Source organism: Medicago truncatula, chromosome 2 (assembly GCF_003473485.1).
Source record: "Medicago truncatula cultivar Jemalong A17 chromosome 2, MtrunA17r5.0-ANR, whole genome shotgun sequence".
NCBI classification, from domain to species: Eukaryota; Viridiplantae; Streptophyta; class Magnoliopsida; order Fabales; family Fabaceae; genus Medicago; species Medicago truncatula.
The window spans coordinates 46,566,316-46,593,605 of record NC_053043.1 but is presented as its reverse complement, the minus strand read 5'-3'; the positions used below and the strand labels follow the sequence as shown (position 1 = coordinate 46,593,605).

The 27,290-nt window shown below is 30.0% G+C and overlaps 2 protein-coding genes across 2 annotated transcripts; both read left to right on the top strand.

The window, feature by feature from the left end:
• The first annotated feature begins 5,116 nt into the window (after positions 1-5,116).
• LOC25487815 (protein CNGC15c) lies at positions 5,117-7,903 on the top strand. The gene is made up of 4 exons (XM_039831126.1): positions 5,117-5,281; positions 5,617-5,829; positions 6,238-6,492; positions 7,332-7,903. Exons 1-4 carry the CDS (start codon positions 5,117-5,119, stop codon positions 7,845-7,847), a joined length of 1,149 nt encoding a protein of 382 aa, XP_039687060.1. The 3' UTR covers positions 7,848-7,903.
• Positions 7,904-20,545: 12,642 nt separating this feature from the next.
• LOC25487814 (cytokinin riboside 5'-monophosphate phosphoribohydrolase LOG1) lies at positions 20,546-26,021 on the top strand. Its single transcript, XM_013609853.3, has 7 exons — positions 20,546-20,751; positions 20,990-21,087; positions 21,259-21,289; positions 22,209-22,308; positions 25,113-25,183; positions 25,324-25,467; positions 25,728-26,021. Exons 1-7 carry the CDS (start codon positions 20,632-20,634, stop codon positions 25,791-25,793), a joined length of 630 nt encoding a protein of 209 aa, XP_013465307.1. The 5' UTR covers positions 20,546-20,631; the 3' UTR covers positions 25,794-26,021.
• The last annotated feature ends 1,269 nt before the right edge of the window (positions 26,022-27,290 follow it).

Sequence of the window (27,290 nt, the reverse complement as noted above, 5' to 3'; positions counted from 1 at the left end):
TACTGCATTCAGGCAGCGATGTATCCATCCTTGCTCATTTAACATTGTAATTGAGCTATACAACGTGTTTCTTCTACGCATTGACCCAGTTTCACACTATTATATACTCGGTCCATGTCATAGAGATTTAAAGTGTTTCAATTAAATTCAAATGTTCAAATTTTAATTAGTAGAATCTAGTCCAAGTCTTGAAATTTTTATAATATAAAATGTCATTTAATTATATATATATTTTTAAGATTTTTTTTTTAAAAAAGTTACGTGTAATTATTTATTGATCAAACCTAATGAAACTTGATTGCATCGGGTAATATATTACAATGAAAACCGACTCATCCCGTGAACACATGTAGGCGTGGGTGCTGAAGCATGTTTGCTTAATTTCTTTTTAAATAGGTATCATCATCCATAATTAACTTTTTTTATACCCATGACGATCACAAACTTATGTTTGCTTAAATTTAATTTTTTTTATTGAATGATTTTTAACTAATTGGTAGAAATTTAAGGTTGACCATAATTTTTTTCCGTTGAATTTTAAATTAGCAACCACATGATATCAAATAAGTTATTTGTCCCAAATTTTTTATTTCATACTTTGATTGATTCTCTTAATTCCGAGAACTTTGTTTGATTTTTTTAAATGATGGTTCAATGATTTATTGTTTACCAAGAATAGTAGAAACATGAATTGAAGAACGGGATGAGGGTCAAGATTAAATAGAAATAAGAAAATGAGACATACATATTCATTTTTTTTTAAGAAGACATACATATTCATTATTGAGTGATTTAAAATATTCTTTGAATTTGTTTTTTGTGATTGCCTTGATTGAAGCATTTCAAATTTTCTACAATTTGTTTACCTTTAATGCAATTAATTCTTGATTCATGAGTTTTATTTTTTTAAATAAAAGAGGATTTTTTTTATGATGGTTTAAAAGTTATTCAATGGTGATTGACTATGGAAAACAGAAAATTTGTTATATATTCTTAAATGATTTAAAGAATATCGTGAATTTTTAAGATATCTTTGATTGCAGCATGTCAAAGTTTCAACAATTCATTAATACTTCATCCGTTTCATAATACATTTCACAATTTTACAATATGCATTATTCACATAACTTACTTTGACCACATTTTTTAACTAATATATAAATACAAATGTTAGCATGTAAGATGTTGTTTGATTTGTCTCAATCAATATTTTCAAATAGGATTATCAAAGTATGTGTTCATTTTTGAAAAAAGAAAATAGGATTTTTTTTATGCTTATTTAAAGATTATTGACCGTAAAAAAGGATAAATATTAGAATTAATGCATATATATCTTGCACATTAATACATATACAATTCTACAAATGTATTTGTTGGATCCAATTAAGCACCCAAATTTAGGAGCTCCGTTGTTGACCGTCTTAGTCTCTATTTTGACATCACGATGTTAGGTTTGTTTGAAGTCTAATTCGAAATGTTTTTGAGGCAAAATATCATATGATCCAAATATAAAATCAAACATGGTTAACTTTGACTTGGATGACTCTTTTGAAGAAAAAAAATTCAATCAAATATAATGCAATATAATTTGGATCAATATTTACATATCCAAAATAAAGTTTTAGAAAACTCTTTTAATGTTAATAATATAAAGGAACAATAGATTAATAGGTTTGATACGAAAATATTTTAAACTAATAAATATTATTAAAAAAATTGGAAACCCTTTTCATTTCATTTTATCACAAGTTGATAAAATTTGACACACACATTCATAAGAGTAAGATGAAGTATAAAAAAAAAAAAAAAAATTAGCAAATAATAGATTAATGTAATAAATTTGTAAAAGTTTAGTCTAGTGGTAAAAAGACATATCTTAGTTATTAAAGACATATCACCAAATTAAATCAACTTGTGATAAAATGAAATTGACCACTTTTCCAAAAATGGTTAATATAATTATTTTAAAAATGTCTTTAGGTTTCAATTTTTTAAAAAAGATCAAAGTATTTTTATTCATAAATATTTCATTTTTTTTTTATAAAAAAGTTAGTAAAAAAATTAATCAATTTATTCATAAAAAATTAAATACGTTATACATAACAATTATTATTAAAATTTGTCATTAAGGATAATCTTCTCATTAAAGCTAATTATTATTTGAAATCTTATAATAAAATGACTTATTTGAAGACATCATTATTCATTAAGGAAAATATTCTCATAAATATTAATGTTTATTCAAAATATTACAATTTGATGAATTGTTTAGGAAGTTTGTATCGCATTAATATTTTTTTTGGTTACAGAGGGAAATATCGCATTAATATATTTTATTAAATAATTTTATTTTTATTATTACTTTGTTACTTGTATTTATTTGATTGGTTGTATATAACCTTTTTTTTTTTACAGAAATATTGGTTGTATATAACTATTAATTATTATGTGAGAGTTCACCTTAGAATTTCTTACGTGAAAAGTGTTACCGAGGATGTCGATAAAAAATCATGCAAAAATAATCTAAATTCATGCACATGTATTAATTAATATACTTGTATTATTCATGTACATGTGATATACAATAAATTATAAATTACAAATCATGAAGAAAAAGGGGCATTCACTCCTATTTGAATAATAATTACAAATCATGTGAAAGGTGCACTAAAATTTCCAATATAATAAATACAATCTTCAGTTTCTTTGTCATTCTTGTATTTGAAAAAAAAAACAATTAAAGAATAGTGCATTATTTCTTAATACACTAAATTTAAACGCCTCATTATCAATGTCTTTTGCAATGCTCCATCATATGACTCTTCTTCCTCGTAAACGACTTTTTGTGTGTCACAATTTCTAATCACTTTGTCTCCCTGTCTAAACTAAAAAACAATAAAAGTTATAAAAATAAAAGCTTTATGTAATCAAAATTAAAAATGAAAACGGCAATATATGTTAATGAGAATGAGAGATTAACATTTTTCAATCACATATAAACCAAAGTCTAAAAATAAAAACAATGAAAATTGAAATGATTATTCAAATAGGAGTCATAGAAAATAATATGAAAATAAGAAAACAAAGAAGAATTCAACAAAAAAATTGAGTTATAGAAGACTTAATTTGAGTTTATAGAAGACTTTCAGAAAATTTGAGTTTATACAAGACTGTCAGAAAATTTGTGTTGCATTTTCCAAGTGATGTAAAACTTGTGAGTGCAATATTTATAGGAAAAATCATCAAGTAATAACAATAATCACTCCCTTGATTTACGGATAAAATAAATGTGAAAAATATCCATTAATTTTTAAAAAGTCACACATTTGAAATCAGAAACAAAATCATATTATGTTAATTATTAGTGCATTTTTAATGATTTTTTTTATTATTCCTTTATTTGTTTCAAAGTCAACAAAGTTAATTATGGTATATTTTTATTCTTCCAAAGATCTGAATATTTTTAATTTAATAATTTTTTGTGGTAATTTTCTTTAGCTAATGAGGAATTACATCAATATATATTTTTCGTAATATTAATAATAAATATATGCTAGTACTATTTGTTTTTAAGGAATAATATATGCTAGTACTATTTGTAATCCAACAAATTAAAAAACAATTTATTAATCTTCTTGTTAATAATATATCAATTAGTACTATTTTCTTTCTTTGCAAAATTCTAATATATTAGTATCATTTTATGAAATCCAATAATTTATAGACGTCATTCATAATGAAAACAATAATATATTACTACTATTATCTCGATAGTTAATTATTATATTATTAAAAAAAATTATGAACAATATTAGGCCTATTCTTTTTATTTTGAAGAGATATTAGGCCTATTCTAAAAAGTAGTATATAGAATCATGCATATTGGTGTACAAAATTAATTTGAAACTACAATGCATATTCTGGTTACTATCATAATAACGTTTTTCTCTAAAAGATAATAATCATAATAATGTTTTTTTAGGAATATTAATATTGCAATTTATTTATAATATCAAAATCAAAAATATAAATGGTTATAAAAATTAATTTGGGATAGCATTAAATATAAAATGCATGAGAGAAGAGTGCCACATGTTGAGACTTGGAGCAAATGCAAATGCTTGAGGAAGAGTGCCACATGTCATAACCAAAAGAAGAGAAAATAACTTCCATAATGGGACATGAAATAGGTCCTAAATTTATATTATATAGATATAGATTATTATTATATGTGAATGTTAAACAACTACTCCCTCCGTCCCAAATTGTACGTCGCTTTGGAAAAAAATTTGTCCCAAATTATATGTCGTTTTACAATACAAATGAAATATTAATGTTATTTTTCCTATTATATCCTTAACTATTAATTACTCTCTCTTCTTTCAATTATTTCATTTATCTTTTTCATACCATTTATTATGGATAATTTTGTAAAACAACTCATAATTTCTCTTCCCCACACAATATTAATTACATTTCTTAATACATGTGAAATGGCCAAAACGTCATACAATTTAGAACGGAGAGAGTAGTAGTAAACCATGGCTCTGGCTACGGTACAAGACCATCATGGGTCTCTCACGGTGCAAGACTTTGTTCTTTTTTTTTTTTGTTGCAATTTGTTTTTGAACCATTGGATTTACTTTTGTTAATTAGCGAAGGGTAGGGATTGGTCTAAAAGTTCCCAAAGTTGGCCTGTTAAAATTTGTATTATTGATAAAGAGTGGAATTTATACTTTCAATTGAAAAGGGTGATTTAGTCAATAAACCAAAAATGCTGTTGAAAAACACGGTGGATTTGGATGTTGTGGAAAGTCATTGAAATGAATGGATTTGCACCATATATACTTGAAAAAATTAGATCAGATTTTTAAAACCGTTATTAATAATTGTCTTTATATTTACTAGCGAAAAGACGGGCACGTTTTTTATTGTGTTAACGTTTGAAAATTATGAACGGTGATTTTTTTTTTAATAAAATTTTGATTTTGATTAAAACTAAAAATATAAACGTTCGTTTTCAAGTTATAATAACAAACTAAACTAACCATGATTATCTATTTCAATGACACCAACAATATAATAAAAAAAATATATAATCTAATTTTTTTTTTTAATGATACGAAAACAATCTTTATCATATAAAAACAATCTTTATGTTGCTCCTTCTTCCAAGGTTTTTGGTAGAGGAGAACTTGTTCTTACCTATTCTAAGATTGCTCTTAGGTACTTCAGCAAGGGTTTTTGGTTAGACTTTATTGCCGCATTGCCTCTTCCTCAGGTACCTATGAGTCTGTTTGTTTATGTTTAAAAGGCCGCTTTGGTCCTTGAATGTGTCAGATATTGTCCCTACAATCCCTAATTAACCAAAATTACAAAACATCCTTAAAAAGCGTCTCGTAGTTATTTAGTTTGATTCTTAAAAGTGTATCCACTAGTTAATTTGATCGTTTAATGTGTCTTTTATTTGTCAGTTTAGTCTATCAAATTACTAGTAGATAATATGCTCAAGGGTATTTATGTAATTTTGATACATTCAACAATTATAGGGTTAGGACTCGAACCGAAATGTGTATATTATTGACATGCTAAATATCTGTTATTTTGTTATTGCAGGTGTTGATTTGGATTATTATACCAACACTTAGGGGTTCAACAATGGCAAATACCAAAAATGTCCTTCGTTTTTTCATCATTTTTCAATATATTCCAAGGCTGTATTTGATTTTTCCACTTTCATCACAAATTGTAAAAGCTACAGGGGTTGTGACAGAAACAGCATGGGCAGGTGCTGCTTACAACCTCATGCTTTACATGTTGGCCAGCCATGTAAGTATATCACAAACTATATTTCCTTGATTGTTCAAACAAATTGGACCGTTTTACTATTTTGTAGCATGCTTATTAACAAAATCAAGTCTTAAATTAAGAGAAACATTTGTATTATAGCTTATTTGAGATTATCCACTGCTATAAACACTTGTGAGACTATTTCAAAGAGTTTATGGAAACAGCTTATGTGAAAATAGTTTGACATTATTTTATCTTTCGTAGTAGAAATAGCTTATACGCTTAACCTATGAGCGCTAATTAACCTGCTTATCCAAATTTGGCCTATACTAGAATGTGGAATAAGTTTTTTATCATATACATATACATCATATAATATGACAGTAAAGTCATCATAGAAATGTAATACAGAAAAATTGAAATACCATACTTTTATATTCTGAATAGATTTTAGGAGCTTGCTGGTACCTTCTTTCAATCGAGCGTCAAGAAGCATGTTGGAAAAGTGTGTGCAATATGGAGAAATCAAATTGCCAATATGGATTCTTCAATTGTCACAGTATTAAAGATGCTCCAAGAGTAGCTTGGTTTATAGCTAGTAATGTCACAAATTTATGTTCACCAAATGCCGGCTTTTATCCGTTTGGTATATATGCTGATGCCATGACTTCCAAAGTTACATCATCACCTGTTGTGAATCCGGTTCTACAAACGAACCTTTACACCAATGAAATAAACCAATGATGTGTGGAGCAAGTGATAGTGATAATCAATGAGAACAAATGGCTTCCAAGCAAACAACAACAAACAGCCCTAAGCTAGTGTATAGCAAAACCACACAAGAGATTCCAAAGCACAAACAAGATAAGCGGTAAAAGAAAGAACAAAACACCGAGAAGATTGTTGACCCAGTTCAGCCAATATGGCCTAATCTGGGGGAGAGAGCAGCTCTCCAATCCAATATGTGAAGTGTTACAAAAGGTTACAAGACTCTAGCTTATCAAGCTTTACACATGAACAAACCCTAGAACTACCCTTTGGTATTTTCCCACTCTCACACTATGAACCCAAAATCCCAAGGTGATTACAATGTTTTTCCCAACCTAAGAAACTCTCTCATCAAAGGCACACACCCCATAGGATCCCCTCTTTGATCTCCAAGATTTCTCTCTTAAGCTCTCTTAAGGTTCTCTTCAAAAAACACAAGAACACAATATATACTAGTCTTCCCCTGAAGAAATCGTGCCACGATTTCCCTAGATCGTGTCACGATCTGCAACGGTCCCCAGGTTGACCAGTCCTTATCAGTGATACTTAACCAGCAAGTTTCTGAATCGTGTCACGATTTCCCAAGATCGTGCCACGATTTTGCATCCAGCAAACTTGGCTCACGGCACCTCCAATCGTGTCACGATTCCAAAATCGTGTCACGATTTCTCTGTTCTTCCAGACCACAAATTTGAAGCCAATTTCAACATTTCTCCACCTTGACTTCTAATTTGGTGGTGATGTCAATTTAACCATCAACCACCTTGCTGCTCTCTCGTGACGGATTCTTCAACTCATGTAGAATCGGTCCAGGCGATTTCTGTGGTGAAGAGCTCTTAACATGGGCCTTAGATCCAAGACCAAGTGTGATACTCCCTTCCTCAACAAGAACAGTTAAAGCTTTCTCAGAAGTAGAAGCTTTTGCACTCATAGCTGAAGATCTTAAGTTTGTTGCATCTCAATTTAGAAGACTACATAGTAAACAACTTAGGCATAAATTCAGATTTTATTCACACCAATGGAGAACTTGGGCTGCTTGTTTTATTCAAGCTGCATGGAGAAGGCACAAGAAAAGGAAAGAAGCTGCTGAATTGAGGGCTAAGGAGAGTCTTGTGGCAGCTTCAGAGGCTGAAAATGAAATAGCAAAAAAATATGGTAAAGGTTTTGTTGTTTATGGAACAAGGGTGGCAAGGAGTACTAGGAAAGGTGTTAATATGCATTCTGGGACAAATTCTGGAGTAGTTAGCTCTTTGCAGAAACCAACAGAACCTGATTTTTCTGATGAATAATAATGAATGTATATTGTTACATTAGTCTTTTAATTGTGTAATTTGTTTGTTTTGGATCATTTGTTTATATATAAATTAGAGATAGGAATTCTTGTAACCATTTGAAAAACTGTGTTTAATTACTAGAACATGCACTTTATGGATGATGTCTTGGTTAAAAATAAGGTGAGATTTGTTTGCTTCACTTGCTCTTTGGTTAAAAATGTGTTAGGTAAATTTTTTAATGAAAAAGACTAATGTTGTCCGGTTTATTTGTATGAGATGTTGAAGAATGTTGTAGGGCGTTGAAGGATGTTGTAGGGCGCACGAGAAACTAATAGGGTGTGATAAGAAACTCTCAAAAACAAATATGGACTAATGATGTATTTGACACCGAATAATTTGTACTCGTATAGAAGGAAACTACTCTTTAGGCACCTCAAAAAACCGAACGGTAATGTTTCAACTCATCTCTCAGTGTTGCCACGGTAGAGAACTGTTGGGCTATGGTACATAGTGTTTGGCCCATAACTTTGTTTGTCTCTCTCTGGCCCATCCAATCTACTTGCTTTTATGTTTTGTTATTCTTACCTCTTTTGTTCACTCAAGCAAAGTTAGTTATTCTATTTTAGTGGATAACTAATTTCAGTTGTAGCCATTTTGGGTTGGTTGAGTGACTATGATCTTCATGTAACGAATACATTTCATTTGACTTTAATTTCGTTAAGTATGGGACAACTGTTTAGGGGGACAAGATGATGTTAGTAAGGAGACTTCCTTATAGTTATCGTTATTGTTATCGTTATATGTTACAATTCATGACTATTTTGTGCTCATTTTGGGATTTGAGGAAGAAGGAGTTTAGTAATGATACTTTTTTGGTGTTAACCCTACATTCCTAGAGGAAATGAGTCATAGTTAATCCGGAGTTCGGTTGAAAGGTAAGTAAATTCTGACTAAAAGTTGTTTCATATAAGAATCAAACTCGAATTCTCTTAAATGTTGGTCCTTTGATGAACCTTATAAACCATTTGATCACAATCACTTTGTTGGTTTGACAGTTATTTCATACTTGTGATGTGGTTAATAAATTTTTTTGAAAAAACAGACTTGCTTATCAAACCTCAAAGTGTGTTAGGTTTTCCTTAATTATCGAATATGTTAAGGTTGTGTCGTGGAAATGGTTTTTGAAGAAATCTAATGTAAGTAATTGTATCTTTTATTTGAAGCTTTGATGAATGAAGTAGATATATAGTATTAAAGAATTTGAACCTGAGACATAAAAAAGAACACACTATTAGATCCCAACCTTCTACAACTACTGGACGAACCCCTGGCATTATTCTTGTATTTGAGCTCTCTAGTTGAAAGGAGCTTGTATTTGATTCAAATATTCACCCCCTATACATCTTTTTAACATACTTTATTTGCTATTCAATAAAAAAAAGAACTTTTATATATTAATCTTTTTACAAACTCTCTGAATTAATTTCTACATAAAAATCAAATAATTTAATTATACATGACCAATTACTTAAGTTTAAGTGGTTAAACTATAAGTTCATGCCTCATATTTTCTATGAGCGTCTACAAGTTCTAGGCCAACTGATAAAAGTGTCGAAATTGTTAGGCTGAACGTTGTGATGAAGGTTCGAACCCTTGTCCATTTACTTATATATGTGAGTTTTAATAGTTATTTATCATTTTGTCTATCTAAAAAATAAGTTACACAAGTTAAAAATAATGCGCCTGTTTTCTGATAGACCACTTGTTTGGAATTTAATCTTTCAATGTTGTGGTCTTTGGTCATGACATAAAGTGAAGAAGAGCTAAAAGTTAATGCAAAAGGACACTAAATAACAAGAGAGCTAATGATATATTGGATTGGAGATTTCAATGAGTTTATAATCTTCCTTATCTTATAATTGTTTTTTCAGAATGTAAAAACAAGACAGATAGAAATCAACTTGTGTTTTTGTCAAGAAAAGCAGATTGTCTGTATTGCTTTCTTTAGACATGGAGAGTAACCTTCATCCCTTTAAACAATCCTAAATCATGAAGTTTTCTGGATGAGAAAAAGGCTGTAGACATATTAATGTTTATCTTTTTTGTAACATCCAAAAGAGAGACAACAGAGAAAGAGTCAGAGTCCAATATATTTTGTTGTGCAGAAAGGAGTTTTTTCATTTTGAACATTGCTCTTTAGGCATCCAAAAAATCGAATGGTAGTCAACAACCATTCAAAAACATTTAAAACAGTTCATCAGTTTAAAAAGTGTTCTCAAACGATAGTTAACTACTGTTTGATTTTAATTGAATTTAATTTCGTTCAAGTATCGGACAAGTGTCTAGGTGGATACGGGTGATGTTAGTGAGGAGACTTCGATATATGTTACAATTCATGACTAATTTGAGGGGTGCGGTTATGGTGCATAAGGAAATTCTTATGCACCCTGCATAAATTCAGAAATGGTTTTTGTGAGTTGTACTTCAAAACCATTAGATGTACTTAATAGTTTCCAGCAGGTGAAAAAAACTAAGGACCTAGAGCCATTGTCATCATTCAGTTTTGGACTCCAATTGGAGGAGGATGAGGAAAAAAATGGTTTCTGTGAGTTGTACTCCAAAACCATTAGATGTACTTAATGGTTTTCTTTGATCCAGCAGGGTGCAATTGAAAACAGAACTGCCGGAAGTCAGTACTCTATAAAGGTACGATGAGCTTTGCCGGTGAAATTGAAAACAGAACCACCTGAAAACAGAATCGGAGGAGTTGGAAACAGAATTGGAAACAGAATCGCTGGAGGTGGAGAGATGAGAGGGGGCGGTGAGCGTGAGATTTTCGGAGAAGAAACATAAAGGCGTGTGTGCGATCAGATTGTGAGAGTGTGAAGGAAATCTAATGGTTGTGAAATGTTTATACATGGTGCATAAGGAAATGGCTTATGCACCATAATTTTGCCCTAATTTGAGGAAGAAGGGTTTGTCAATGGTATTTTTTTTTTTTTGTGTTTCTGTTTTGTGGGAAGTATATTTTGTGTTAACCCTCCTCCTATTATGAATAATAATTGTTCCATTGGAAATCAAACTCGATTCTTTCAAACAATTTATTTTTGGTGAAAGTTATTAATCACTTGGGCACAATCACTTTGTTGGTTTGAAAATTATTTGATTTATCAAACCAAATAGTCTAAGGTTTTCCTATTTGTTTTTTGTGAAGAAACTAACTTAACCCACCAAGACAACACTGGAGTTTGTTCTTATATTTGAGCTCTCTATTTAAAATGAGCAATGTAATTGATTAAAATAGTCATCACTTTTGTACATCTTTTCTAACATACTTTACTTGGTATTCAAATTCAAGCAAAAAAGAACTTTTATATATTATTTTCTTATGAACTCTTTGGATTAATATCTATATAAAAATCATTTTTTTTTTCAAGAAAAATCAAATAATTTAATTATACATGACCAAATAGTTGAATGTAAATGTTTAATGTACTTCAATTTTTTTTTTAAAAAACATCGATTTTTTTTTTTGTTGAGGAATATACTTTAATTATCTCTTGACTAAACTATAAGTTCATGGCTCGTTTTTAGAGATGACAAGGGGTACCTAATGGATAGGGTACTATAGTACCCTTCCCCATACCCGCGTTTGTAAAAAATGTCTGTACCTTTGTGGGTAACAACTTTAGTGCCATTTCCCATACCCGTACCCATTATCTGCACTTTAATTATAAAAAGACAATAAAAAATATCACAATTGAAATAAAATCATGATCCAAATTTTTTTAAAACAACTTATAAAACAGTAAATATCTTAGTATTAAGCCAAATAAAAAAAACATCCAAAATATTCCTCAAAAATTAAAATAAATACATTCAAAATACATATAAAAAAGTGCATGCTAAAATAAACATCAAATTGATTTAAATCATAAATTTGTAGCTCGTGAAATTATGATGGTAAGGATGAAACGATTACCGTATTAGTTTTTAGGTTTAAATTTATGCTTAAATAGCTAAATAAATTAAATAATTGTACACCAAAAATAAATAAAATATTTATTACATTATATAAACATGTATATGCGGGTTGCGGGGCTGGGTAGTATAATATCCTTACCCGCACTCATACCCATCTAAATTTGCGGGTAATTACTCGGACCCAAGTCCATATCCATAAATGCGTGGATTTACCCTATCCATTACGGGTATTTTTTGCGGGTGTCCATCGAATCTGGGTCCAATTGTCATCCCTACTCGTTTTCTCTATGAATAGGTTTAAGAAAATAAATAAATATTAACTTCATTTAGAAAGTTCGTATAAGCTAAAAATTAATACAAAGTGACACTAAATTACAAGAGAACTAATGATATATTGGAGCTTTCAATGAGCTTATGATTGTTTTCTTCAGAATGTAAAAACAAGACAAATAGAAATCAACTTGTTTGTTTTCTTCAAGAAAAGCAGATTGTGTGTATAGCTTTCTTTAGACATGGAGATTAACCTTCATCCCTTTAAACAAATCTTAAATCATGAAGTTTTTTTGATGAGAAAAAGGCCATAGACATATTAATGTTTATCTTTTTTGTAACATCCAAAAGAGGGACAATAGAGAAATAGAATCAGAGTCCAATATAATTTTTGTTGTGCAGAAAGGAGCCATTGCCATTTCAACACTCCAGCTAGACTGCAATATTGGGCTCACAATTTTGTTTCAATTTGAGATTGCAAAAATATTTTCATTCTTCCACGAACATGATTCATTCCTTTCCATAAAGTCTTATGCATACGATTGTTTTTCCTTTAAAATAAGGTATCTTTTATTTTCAAAATTTATTGTTCTAAAATTTTGATATAATTTAGAATAAATAATAAGAAGTGATGAAATTACTATGATGTAATATTTGAGTATTGTTACGCAATTTAATATTTATTATCATATATTTGAACCAATTAGAATTTCCATTGAAAAAACACAACCAAATCTACTTGAAGTTTAGAACATGAATGAGAGGTGAAATTTTGACACACATACCGTGAAGCAAGCAAATATGTGTACGGATGGTCTAGCTAATATTGGTTATAGTGGAAGTGGTAATACCGTAATACTAATATACAAGTTACAAGTGTTAGATAGAAAAATCAACAACTTCAAAACAAAACAAAAAAAATTGAAAAATTACCCATCAAAATTTGGCATTATACTCCCCAAGCAAAACCCTGAAAATTGAAATGTCTACAAATTAGGCATACTTAAGCATCATGTAGTCCCATGATATAGCTTTCAAACTGACTCAATTCATTTGATTAACTACAAAATTTATCCTTTTTTTCTTCTTCTAACAAATGCTCAGTATGCATTGCATTGCTGGGATTGGCTAATAGAGAGATTACTACTTGCGTGGACAATAGAATGAAAGAGATGTGATCCCCGTGAGCTTAACTCAGTTGGTAGAAATATTGCATGTTATATGCAGGGGCTGGGGTTTGAACCTCGGACACCCCACTTCTCCACAATTAAATTGTGTGAGCTCTAGCCACTAGGTTACTTGAAAAAAAAAAGAATGAAAGAGATGTGTGCCTTATCCGAAAAGGAAACTCTTGGACTAACGTTTAAACTCCTATTATGAATGTGACCAATTGAGGACATCAATTTGCATCGCCAATCATATTCACCGCTTGATTTTCTGTCCATAATACTATATAAATGTCTAATAACTCTTGTGAAATCCCGTAAATGAATTACTATATAAACATTTTTTTTTTCTTCGAACCCTGACCTCTGCACACGTAAATTCTTAGCTTTTTTTTTTTTTTTTGAAGGGAACAAAACTCATTGCATTTCATTTATAATAATTGTTTCAATACAAGAAGTGATATGATAATAAATGACGGGACTAGCTAGAAATGTAGCCTCTCTTGCAAGCGCATGAGCTGCTGCATTTGCTTGTCACCTAGTGAACTCTACCCTAGAGTTGATGAAGAAAGCGGAAAAGAGAGCTTTACAAGATGCAATGACATGTCCAAACTCAGAGACATCGTCTTTACTGGAGCGGAATGCATCACAAGTAATTTTAGAATCAAGCTCGAAGTCGATATTATCTAACGACATGTCACTAAGCCATTGGAGAGCTTCAAATAAACCCATGGCTTCACCAACCGTAAAGTTCAATTTTATATGAATATATTTAAATAAGTAATTTGATTTATGTTTGAGTAAACTAACGGGCTAAAAGAAAAATGAAATTAAACTTTATTTTGATATTTATGATGACATATTAAAGAATCAGATTATATATGATATCATATATCCAATTCTTTTGAAATAATTTATTCAATTCTAGTTTATAATAATAAACATAAATATGCAAAACAATTAAAAAAAACTCATTTATGGTGGTTTAAGCAGCCAGAAATAGGATATATTTTTTTAAAATATTTAAAAGTCATTTAAAAAAAATTATTAAAAAAATATAATCATTCATAATCACCATCATACCAATAATGATAGAAATAAAATAGAGAGAAAAATGAGTGAATAATAGTAAAGAGAATGTAGAGAAAAAAAAATTAGAGAGAAGATAGAAATGAGATATGAAGAAATTTGTGGTGGTCTACATCTTCACAATGTTTGTGACCATCAAAGCTACTACAAATTTGCTTCTTATGCAACTATTTTAGCTTTCACAAAGTTTGTTGATGTCAAAACAGCCACAAATTAAATTTGAGTTTCCTCCATACATTTTGTGGCTGCTAATCACAAATTCGAATTCGAATTCCCTCCACACATTTTATGGTAGAAAAATCCCTTGTAAAAGTTTCTGAAGGTTTTTTCGGTTAGTAATAACAAGAAATTTAAATTTACAGTTGGTGAAGGCTTTTTTACGGCAGTAATTTGCAATGGTCTCGTGGCAGCGAATAATCTTTTTGAAGTTGTCAAGTAATATGTATTTTTTATAGCGAAAATGTTGGCCTAATAGGTTTAAAATGCTTTTCTATGTACAATAATATAACTTTTTTAGTTGAATAAACTCATAAAAAAGTGTTATCATTTACTCCCTCCGTCCCTTAATAAATGACACAGTTGACCCAATTACGCATACCAATGCGTAATTTTGAGTTTAAATATCTTGAATAATATATTGAAAAAAATTATGAAAATTTGATATTATGAAAATACTCATCGAGACGAATCTAACGACATCTTATATGATATTATTTATCTTTGTATATTAGTAAAAAAATATGATCAAAATAAGTTAAGTCAAAATTGCACATTTTCAAACAGGTTATTTATTGCGGGACGGAGGGAGTACTGTTCTAGAAAAAAAGTTTGAATTCACATTAGCTATGTCATGCATCCCTATAGGTCAGTTTGATCTATTTCCACTCCTATGAAATGCAGATCAAAAACTAACATTAATTACACGTGTCCATAAACTAATGCTATGCACATGACCAAATTTATTTATTGGTGGCTAAAATTGGTGAGCAAATGTGACTAGATGAAATGAGAGAGGAGGATATAATAAAGTGGTGTGCGAAAATCACCACTCAAGTGCAAAGGGTAGATACATGGATTATTAACTTTGTGCGTGGATGATTGATTATAATCCGAGTAGGATTCCACCATTTTGGTGCGGTAGAAACTCAATCATTCATTGGCCCTGCAAATGCACAAGATAATGACATTTTCTCTCCCTTCACAACTCCAACAAACAAGGGCAAACAAAAACGGGTCACTTAGTTAGGTGATCTCAGTTGTCTATTTTTTTTTTTGTCAGGTAGTCTGTGGCTATAATTCTCCTTTTTGAAGAAGAATAAGTGGGGTGTTCGGGATTCGAATCCCAACCCCTGCATATAATAATGCATGTCCCTGTCAACTGAGTTATACCCACGGAAACCAGTTGTCTAATCTTTATCAAATGATTAATATTCCGACTTCACAAGAGATGTCTAAAACAAAAAATTGGAAAAAAGACAATCAAATTCATATTCATAACAGTATTAGTGACAATTTATTTCCGTGTTAATCTTTCTTCCTCCAACATAGAAAACTTTGACATAGATAATGTATAATATAACTTAATAATTCATATTTGACTAATGATTTATCTAGTGATTAACTTTAAGTAATTCTAGTTTAATTAACTTCTTTTACAAATTAAGTGGATGAAAAGTCAGGTTAACAAACTTTTTATTTTTTAATTAGCAAATTTTATTAAAAATCAGATTCTTGCTCAAGACGAACAGAGATCAGTTTAACAGAGAATACAAACGAAAGACACTGTATATATGCGGAACACCTTAAAAAAAAAAAACATAAAAAACCCTTACACATAAAACACCTAGTTAAATCCAACCTGACAACAGTCACCAAAATAAACATCACCACCTAAACTTAAAACTTAAAGCATTAAATATATTACAACCCCACATAGCTTTCTTTCATTGGACATATTCATTTAATATAAAACAAAGTGCAATGCTTTCCCCCAACAAAAGAATAAAGAAAGCATAACGCTAATAGAAAATGTTTGCCAATAAAATGCCACACATCTTATCTGAAAATACAAAGATGTGAAATTTGGTGATACGTAATTGATTAAAACAGTCAAAAGTTTTGGCTAGTTTGTTATATGTGAGGGAGACAGAAAGGGTAACATCATAGTTGAGTTTGTAATTCTAAAAATGGCTAAACCAATTTGTGATGGTTTTCAATATGTCAAATTCTTATTGGTTTAGAGAATATTAATTTGTAAAAGAAGTCTTTGTGACTTCAGGGTCATGATTTTTTTTCCACAAAGAATGGTTGGGAATGAATGACTCAAGCCTATTCTTACCTATTTTCTAGAGTAAGGTAAAGCAAAATTGGTGGCAGTAAAAGTAGTCATTCACTATTTGTCCTCTCTTTTAACCTCTATTCAACATCTATTATTGCACGGATGAATTCATCAAAACCATTCAAATTTGAGGTTTTAATTAACAACAAAAAAAAAACTTAACATTAAACTTGTATGTGTATGTACAAATAAGAGGGGGTTGGAAAAATTTAAGAACACCTTCATCTTTGAGTTGTGTTATTTAAACACACAAAAACAGACATAATATGTTGCGGTCGGCATAAGTGTTGATGTTAGATCCGAGAAAAGAGAAAATATATTTAAAAAGGGGAATTATGTGTTTTTGTGATTAAAAAACATTTATGTTATTATTTTTAGGTCTTATTGTAATCAATTAACCATGAAGGTTTGGTAAAAAAAAAAAGGTTTAATTGCACTTTTTCCCCCTATCTTTTGCTAATTGTGCGATTTTGCACCCCCTCTTTTTTTTTGAGCGATTTTGCACCCCATCTTTTTGCCCCCTTTCTGATTTTGCACCCCATCTTTGTGTTCAATTGCACTTTTCCCCCTTATCGTTTTGCTAATTGTGCGATTTTGCACCTTCTCTTCTTTTTTTTGAGCGATTTTGCACCCTATCTTTAGCCCCTTTTCCTCTATTTTAATGATGATTTTGAACAAAACACAATTGACAAAAGATAGGGTGCAAAATCGCTCAAAAAAAAAGAGGGGGTGCAAAATCGCACAATTAGCAAAAGATAGGAGGGAAAAATACAATTAAGCCAAAAAAAAAAAACCATGAAGGCGTAAGTACTATTTGAATCAATTCAAATTCTACTATTGCACGGATGATAAAGCAAAAATCCTTCCCAAACCTCATAAAACTCTCATTCCTCAAGATGTTATGTCATTTTCTTTTTTTTTGTAATTTATCTTTGAACAATTTATTTTCTCGTACATTTAAATTTCTTGAAATTGATCTTTCTCAAATCAATTCAGGCACAGATCCACATTAAACACAATGGGGCAGCCAACCCCACTGATGAATAATTTTAGGTTTAAATGCGTTTTTGGTCCCTTAACTATTTATTTGGTATCACTTTGGTCCCTTAATTAAAAAAAATATTGTTTGAGTACTTTATCTTCATCTTCGTTACCTGTTTTGGTCCCTTCCGTTAAAAAAATTCAAAAAAACGTTAGGCTTTGTATTATTCATCTTCTTCATTCTCTTTCCATCCTCTTCTTCATGATCTTCATCATCAACAACACACCAACCCAGATTTTTTTTTTTTCCTTTTCATCATCTTCAACAAATATATAAACATAATCAATTTCATAACTTAATCAATAACCAATTTTTTCATTCATAAACATCTATTTCAATCTAAACAACACAATTTCTCAATCTCCCTAATTAAAGCAAATCAACCAAAATCTTCATATCTATTTCCTAATTTATTTTTTTCCAGATTCAATAACAATGGGAAAATCAACCAAAATCTTCAAAACATCCACAACAACTACAACTAGCAGTTGAAAAAATCCAACAATAAAAATCCAAAAATTAATTATCAAGAAAAGTGATTTTGGTGCTAAATCCAATTTGGTTAACTAGCACCACAACACCCAATTGAATCCAAGGTTGAATAACGGCACCATTTTCCAATTTTTTTCTGAGGTAGATTGAGTGTTGTTGGTGTTTTTGAGATGATGAATTTGAGTTTTTAAATGTTTTATATTTTAGGTTTGAATATGAATGAAGGTGTTGAAATGATTTGATTTTGTTTGGAGATTTGTCTTTTTTTTTTCTTTGTTGTTGTTGCTGCTTATTGGGTTGTTGTTATTGTTTGTTCTTGTTGTTGGTGTTGTTCTTTTTTTCTTTTTCTTTTTCATGAAAGTGTTGTTGGTGGTGTTCTTATTTTCCAGAAAATGGGGGAAGAAGATGAAGAATTTAAGTGGAGAAGATGAAGAAAATAAATTAAGTTTTTCAGCCAATGCCAAAATGACACTTGGATAGCAGTTAACGTTTTTTTGATTAAAACTAACGGAAGGGACCAAAACATGTATCGGAGATAAAGATAAAGTACCAAAACAATCTTTTTTTTACTTAAGGGACCAAAGCGATACCAAATAATAACTTAAGGGACGAAAAGAGCAATTAAACCATAATTTTATTTGTGAAAAACCAAATATACAACATTACAAGAGATAAATTGTTGAATGGTCGATTATTTACATGCCCAAAGAAACATATTTAATAGTGTTAAAAACGGAAGAAAAAAAATTCATACAACAGTTTTAGAATATGAATACTTGTTGAGAAATAAAATTCATATCTGATTATATGTCTTTAATTTCTTGTTATAAAATAGTATAATTTTGCTTAGCGATAACTATAAAAAATTTTCATGAATGCATTGATAAATTTTTGTATATAAACATTTTATAGCATATGATCTCTTAAATATATAATCATTTGCTATTGTCTTTATTAATCAAAATTTCTGAATTCGTCATTAAATATGCCACACATTTAATAAGTGAAATCTGAATTCCGCAATGGATCACTCTAAGCTTAAATGTAAAACATGTTCCTAAGCTAAATTAAAAGTAAACTTATATATCATCTCATTGGACGCCATAATTGATGGTACAGGATATGTATTGGCAAATGCACTAGTGTGTGTCGTGGTGTGTGATTAAAGGTAGAATGTCTTATATGATAGTATATCATCATGGTTTTTCAGAATTATAATGAACAGTGTCAGGTAGAGAGAGAAAGATAAGAGTTGGTGGATGGCATAAACAAGTCAACCTAAATGAAAGATACCTATAGTTTAGTAGCTAGTTTCCATTCCTTTAGGATTTTAGGATTTGACAATTTTTTCAAGCAAGAACGAACAATATGGGTGGAACAAGATAGGGTTTCACGAGCTCATCACATACAGTACGTTCCAAAGTGTGTGACAAAAGTTTCAAGACTAGCTATGGGTGGATCACGAGTGCAATAAGAGAATAAGTTTCAAAACTATTTTTTAAAAGAGCAAAATATACTAGAATATAAGTTTCAATCCTAATTGAAGTATTTGTCAAATTGTTTATTACCTCATAGCCAACTAGGGTTAAGACAAAAAAAAAGTTATTACCATTTTGCCAAAACTTGAAAGTATTGAGTATATAAATCAGTTTTTTTTTTTTTTTTTTATATATCTTTCATCTAGTTGATATCTCACTAGCAACTCACACTTGAACTTCAACACGGTTGATTTCTTGTGTTTAACTTACACATGTTGAAGATTAACTATCGAAAGAGCAAACAATCATATCTTCATTAAAACCTAAAAATATTGAGCATATAAATCACTTTTCTTGTATATCTTTTAATAAATACTCACGACATTCATTTCACTAATCACCCACATTTAAATTCTATGAAGTTTTAAAGTGTAGTTTTTGAAAAAATTAGAATGGTACACCGTGATTTTATTATAATCATCGTGAATTCAAACATGCATGAACTTACACAAGTTGAAGTGACACATTCAATTGACTTGAAATTAAAATTAAAGGGCTATCTATTGGGTGTCACAACTCATCACAAGTCTTTGAAACAATTGGAGTACCTATTTTACTAAAAGGAAAAAAAATAAAATAAAAACACAATGATATTGACATAGGACCACGAATTGTGTTTGGTTTTTAGATTTTTTTGGTTAAAGAGGGGACCATAGTAATTAAAGTAGAAACACACAAACACAGATAAGACATTGGATCAAGTTTTCCTTGGTTCCCTATAGACGAGTCAGCATCATTTTAATGATGTGGTAAATACGAGTTCAAACTTTATGCTTATTTTTGCCTTTATATATACCATATAACCGTGCTTATACACCATCAACCACTCATATCAAAGGTTAGAGAGAGAGCAACCAAAAATAAACAAAGAGAGAAGAATATGGAGAGAGAGATAGAAATGAAGGTATCAAAGTTTAAGAGAATTTGTGTGTTTTGTGGTAGTAGCCCTGGTAACAAAACTAGCTATAAGGATGCTGCTATTGAACTTGGAAAAGAATTGGTAATTATTACTACTTTTGAATTTTTTTTCATTTTCCTTATTTTATCATCATGAATAATACAATATTTTTTCATAACTTCGTCTTTGTACTTTAGTGCTTAATTTATTTATATACTCTCTGTAACAAAATATAAGTAAAAGCGAGTCAAAGAAATTTGACGTATTTGTTTCACCTATATACCTATGATATAATATGGTGTTTAGTTCTAAACTTCGTTGTATTTTGATATATAAAAAGGTGTCAAGAAATATTGACCTAGTTTATGGAGGAGGCAGCATTGGTTTGATGGGGTTGATTTCTCAAGCTGTTTATGATGGTGGTCGACATGTAATTGGGTAAGCAAGAGCTTCATCTTCTTTTTAAAGCTATTTGTTTGTATTTACGGAAACCCTAGCATAATCACATTGTGTCACCGTGATATTGTCAAATTTTTCGTGATTCTAAAATGCACGACTGCTATATATTTAGTTAAACTCAACTAACTTTTGTTTTGTTTTTGTTTTCAGAGTGATTCCGAAAACACTAATGCCAAGAGAGGTAAAGTTATGCAACTTTGGAAGCTTGCATTCATATCATATCTTCATTTCAAAATAAAATAAAATAAAATAAAGAAAATGACTAAACATGCTACACAAGAGTTGCTTATTTTAAGTGAATTTCAACCATACTTTTGTTATCTCAATATCTAAGTTTCGAATTTGTATTTTTGTGTGTGATTATTCATTCAAGTGGGGGAACTAGTGGTTGCATGATTTTTTTCTCTTGTAGCATTTTTATGCTATAGTTCAAATTTACAAACTTATCTATCAATATACACCTGGCAATCTGGGGTTGTTTATCCTTCTGAACCATTTTGTCTTTCTCTCCATGTTCCATATTACACCCTTTAGATTCTCATTGGCATTATCCTTTTTTTATATTCTTTATCATCATTGAGGAAGTAACTTTCTTCTTTTGTTCTCTCTTCTTGTTTTTTTCTTTTCCCTATCATAAATTTAAGCTTGGCCATATAAATCTAATATTTAATTCGTTCAACAATAATTGTCATAATATTTAACACAGTTTAATACAATTAAAAAAAAATTAAAATTACATTAATAATTAAAAGGAAGCTTTTTGCGACAACTTTTTATTTTAGTTCCCTATAAATAAACTCCACTAAAGATAATTTTATTCGAAATATGTCATACATAATTAACTGTCGATTTTTTTTATTCGAGATTCAAACATTCATTTGTTACATTGTGAAGTCTAGTTTGTGTGCGACAATTTATTTTAGTTACATTTAATTATTGAGTCCACTACCTTCAAAAAAACTCATCATTACATCTTTCCCTGCTGATACAAATGCATTTTTGGAAGACCCTACTCATATCACTCTCTCCCTCACACGCGCAAAAGCTGTTTATAACTTTACTATTGTTTCAGTGATAATTTGTTATATACTATGCTGCAGCTTACTGGTGAAACAGTAGGAGAAGTGAAAGCAGTAGCTGACATGCATCAAAGGAAAGCTGAAATGTCTAGAAATTCTGATGCCTTTATAGCATTACCAGGTTGGTACAACCTTCTTTCTAGCTCAAATATTTTTCTCATGGATGGTGTGGAATTTAAATTCCAATAGGTGATTCATTAAGGCACATGTCAAAAGAATTACCGGTCAAACTAGCGAGTCTTTGATCAAACCGCATGATTATAGACGAATTTGGATTTGAGAAGTTAGAGGATCCCGCATTAATTCATGCAGTTGTGACAACATTGGCAGTCGTTTAATCAAAATTAGACAATTCATAAAATGTAAATTTTAATTTAGACCTTCTAATATTTGATTAAATGGGCACTGATATTCTAACCGCGTGAACTAGGGGTATCTCTATAAATGTAAGGGTGCTGAATCCACTATTAAACTTGTGAATCATTCCAAAAATTAGTGAATCACTACTACGATGTAGTATATAAGAGATACTAGTAAATATTATTGGTCATATATGTTTTGGTAAATTTTGATGGTCTATTATAGACTAAAAATATAACCGAAATATATTTAAGGTATCTTATTTTTGCTATTTTAAAAAGTTTAAGGTATCTTATTTTATTTTGTAAGAAAGTTATTCACTTTGCAAAAGTCAAAACATACCTTCTTTAAACAAATAAGTCAAAACATACCTTTTTTTTTTTTTTTTTTTTTCTTTTCTCTTTTCATTTTAGGAGAATGTTTTGCACAAAGTTTCCACTTGTGACGTACCAACTTCAAATCATAGTGTTTTTATTTTTAAATTAGAGACGAAATGAAAAATATATAATCAATTTTTTCCCCACTTTTTGTTGGAAAGCACTTAAATTTTATTTGGAATTTGCAAGAGTGGTGCAGGTTTCCTTTAAGATGAATTACACATAACATGACGACTAAAATAATCATTGACAACATCTTATCATAAAAAGTTGACAAAGTCAATGGAAGAGATGGTGAAGAGGATGACCAATGAATAGCGATTGATATTGAGAACAAGTCGACGTGCTAGAAACACATATTTTAACCCAAACTTTACAACCTATTCTTATTGTTGGTTAAAATCTACATAGGTCCGCCAAATTTACATGGAAATCATGATTTTGCGATATGGATGTAAATTTTAATCAATCAAAGAGAAAATAAGTTAGAAAATGCATGTTAAAGAATGTGTTGTTAACTTTTCTCCATGGAACATTATTAACAATCCAGTCAACCTTTTTTTAACCTAAAATAAATAAAACTTAACCAAATGATCGAACTCAAATGACTCGTAAGCTTAATCAAAAACAAATTGTTTGAAATAACTCACGTTTGATTTTTAAGTGAAATAATTCTTGATTAGATTATAATTATTTTACGATTGAATTTTAAATTATCAATATCTTTTTCTCTGGAAAAACAGAAGGATTAAAAAAAAATATTATTAAAGATAGGATTAGACTTCTAAGTGGGGTATTGTCGTATTGACATGTTTTGATGAAAAGACCATACGATGTCCAAATAGAATTTTTGAACTTACTTACATTATATGATGCGCCACTTCGGTTGTCCATTAATTGTTACATGACAAATATTCTTAGATGAGATCATTTTAATTTAATTTAAAAACATCAAAAATAAAGATTAGGGTACACCCATTAATTGAAAAGTGATTAGATGGAGAAGGAGTTTATAGTAGATAAACTAGTAGACAGCTAATGAATTTATAGTAGATAAAGTATAAATAAATTTATAGTTTATATTATCAAATTGAACTTATAGTTGATACGATCAAATTGAATTTAGTTGACATATAAACACATTATTAAACAAAAAAACACATTATTAAACATTTTTTTTTTCATTTAAGATTATAAGATAAAAATGAAAAGAAAAAAAAATATCATAAGTTAGAAATTCAAACGTTACTTGAAATATAATCTTAAAATAATACTTTAGCCTACTAAAAAGTTATTTTAAAGCTTGTGAGAGAATTATCATTACATTCAAATTTTTAAGCACTAAATTATTGTATACTATAAAGTATAAACTTTGTCTTGTGAAACATAGCCTTAATCTCAAAGCCTTGCAATAATGGGTATTTTGATCTAAGATATAGGGTCCCATGATAAGGGCAGCTTTCGTTCTCTCTCTTGATGAATCGTTCATAAGCTTAGCAACTAAAACAAATCCATACTTCATGGTCATCTACTTATGTTATTAAACAAAAATAGATAGTCCTCTAATTCTGGTGAGAGAATATGGATATTCAAATACTTTAAGTCTTAAGATAAAGGTTTTCTTGTCTTTTTTCCATTTTGCTTGGAGGGGCTCCACATATTTTCGAAACTAATAACAATTTCATAACATTAGGAAAAAAAAATTGTCTTATTTGTAGTATATTATATATAAGAAAAATGATAACAAGTACCTTATGACACTTCTTAAAAGTTTAAAGAGAAAATTTTGTCTTGAGAATGATATATTCAAGATATTAGAAATTTAAAAAGTAATTTTTTCTACATAAAACTTATAAATTGCTTCTATTTTTAAATCTTTAATTAGTGTCCTAAGGATATTGGTTAGCAAAATCCTATATATAATCATCTAAAAATTAGTTTGAACTAAGAGTTAAAGAAGTTGGAGGCCCGAAATTCATATTCAGGTGAAGAAGAAAAATCATATTAACCTAACAGCTAATCACTAACACTGCTCCTTAAAAAATTATATATATAATCATCTAACAAAACTAGAGAAGTGATTAAGTTGTTTAAGTAGTACAGCACTAATTTTTTCGCAATTTTGAAACCAATTTTTTCTATTTCTAGCACCATGTTTTCTAAAAGGGTTATATATATGTGCATGAAGGTGGGTATGGGACACTTGAGGAGCTCCTTGAGGTGATAACATGGGCTCAACTTGGCATCCATGATAAACCGGTAAAGATTTTCATTCTACACAAAATATATATATATATATACACACTAATTCTACACACAAATGTTATTATTATATATTGAAATTTGTTCTCTTACCCGTTTATGAGATAAAATATGCTTAAAAGTTTTGGTTTTTGAAGGTGGGATTGCTGAATGTTGATGGATACTACAATTCCTTTTTGACTTTCATTGACAAAGCTGTGGAGGAAGGATTCATTAGCCCCACAGCTCGCCATATAATTGTGTCTGCCCCAACACCAAAAGAGCTTGTCAAAAATATGGAGGTAATTCCAAGCCAACTTTTTCGATTTAATCGATTGAACTGAGAATATACTAGTTAGTTAGTTGGTTTAATCTCGATTGTATTGTAGTCTGATTGAATCAAGTTAATCTAAGATTGAACCGCATTAAATCGGTTGAATCGCGGTTGATTCAATTAATTTTTATTTTGTGTATTCTTTTATTGAACCATAACCCTAATTTTCACCGGTTCTTCAAGATTTTTTTAGAATTAGTTTTCATTCTTTTGGTTTCATTCATGTAGGAGTATTTCCCACAGCATGAAAGAGTTGCCTCCAAGCTAAGCTGGGAAAATGAACAGCTAGATTAGAAATCTAAGATGATTAGATGGTAATCGATGGCAGTTTGTGTAGAGAAGAACAATTGTTAGTCAAAATGAGAGACAACTCAATGAACTACTATGGTAGAAGATCACAATTTCATGGAGCCGAGATTTTTGTGTGCTCTTACATTTTCTTGTTAATGTAAACTATAGATTTGGAATCTGGCTATGAATGCTAACTTTATGTTCAATGTGAATTCAATTTTTTCTTTGCTATATCTGTTGACCTAAAAAGAGACGTTGAGAGAGTGAAATTAAACTCAGACTCATTAAACAAAATTTTAGATTCGAGTTTTGTGGATGGAAAAAATGTAGTTGTATAGGGACAATCCTATTAAAGAGAGTGAGTTGGATAAGTTATTTATTAATAAAAACAAATGGTTACCTCGCACAAGTAACTTAGTTAAAAAAAACACAAAATTAGTGTCCAATGCTAATAATACTAATACTGGTAAGTAAACGATATACTAAGTAAGTCAAACTCTCCTCTTCCACACAAAATTTTAAGAACAATCCCAAAAGTTAACCCATAAATAAGGCATATTCATCTAAAGTTCTTCTATACCATAAAACAACATCCAAACACATTTAAAAGTATTCGATTTTTTCACGGTGTCAACTATAAACTCTCACAAATCAATCAAATTTCCAAAGCATTACATTATAATTTTTCTTTTTATCTACAGCAAACAAAAGTTACCAAGATACACTAGGAACTGTCTTTCAAGTTCTGGTTGTCAAAGTAAAATGACTGTACCCAATTGGAAATTTTTTGGCAGCATAAATCATTAGAGGAAAGACGGATGATGTTTCCATTATCAATTTTAACTACATTGTTAAAAATGTGAAACATAAATCGAAATAATTAATCAACAGAAGCATATACATAGACAAAAAAATGTGAAAAGATTGTGATCCAAAACATCCTAAAGACCTTGCCCCCAAGTAAATGTCGATTTGTTTCCACCACTACAATGGTGTAGTGTCGTTATAGCAGGCATTTTCAGAACACATTTGTATTAACTAGCTTACCATTGAACAAAAGTGATTTATTAAATTTCTACTATGCTATAGTGTCTCTGTTTAACAACACTAGTGTTTCAGCTGTTGTTGATCAGTCTGTTGTGTTGGAATTATCCCAATGCCTAGGGGAGTGATTCCTTTTCCTTTCAGAAGTCCTTTCTTCCATGCCTTGGATTTGCTTTTCAGCGTTGCTTTATGCTCCCTTTAAGTAACACTCGGCTCGCGAGCATGACCTCTTGCATTGAGATTGCCGACTTATGAGCTAAAGACTCATTGAAGTGTCATGCTTTTCAAGCCGTTCTGAAAAGCTCCCAATATTTCTTAATTTGGGTTGGATACTCTTATCGTTGCATCATTGAATCACTTAAGTATTCTTTCAAGGGCTTTGCTAGACTGTGTCGAATGTTGAACATGCTTGTTGCAGTGACCTTTTCTAGTGCTTTTTGCCCGCGACTAATGGAC

Excerpts from the sequence above, each read along its gene's own strand:
- LOC25487815 (XM_039831126.1), top strand. The coding sequence starts at position 5,117 with ATGATACGAAAACAATCTTTATCATATAAAAACAATCTTTATGTTGCT. Across the intron at positions 5,282-5,616 it reads CCGCATTGCCTCTTCCTCAG|GTGTTGATTTGGATTATTAT; the intron begins GTACCTATGAGT and ends TTGTTATTGCAG. Across the intron at positions 5,830-6,237 it reads TTTACATGTTGGCCAGCCAT|ATTTTAGGAGCTTGCTGGTA; the intron begins GTAAGTATATCA and ends TATTCTGAATAG.
- LOC25487814 (XM_013609853.3), top strand. The coding sequence starts at position 20,632 with ATGGAGAGAGAGATAGAAATGAAGGTATCAAAGTTTAAGAGAATTTGT. Across the intron at positions 20,752-20,989 it reads TTGAACTTGGAAAAGAATTG|GTGTCAAGAAATATTGACCT; the intron begins GTAATTATTACT and ends ATATATAAAAAG. Across the intron at positions 21,290-22,208 it reads AAACACTAATGCCAAGAGAG|CTTACTGGTGAAACAGTAGG; the intron begins GTAAAGTTATGC and ends ACTATGCTGCAG.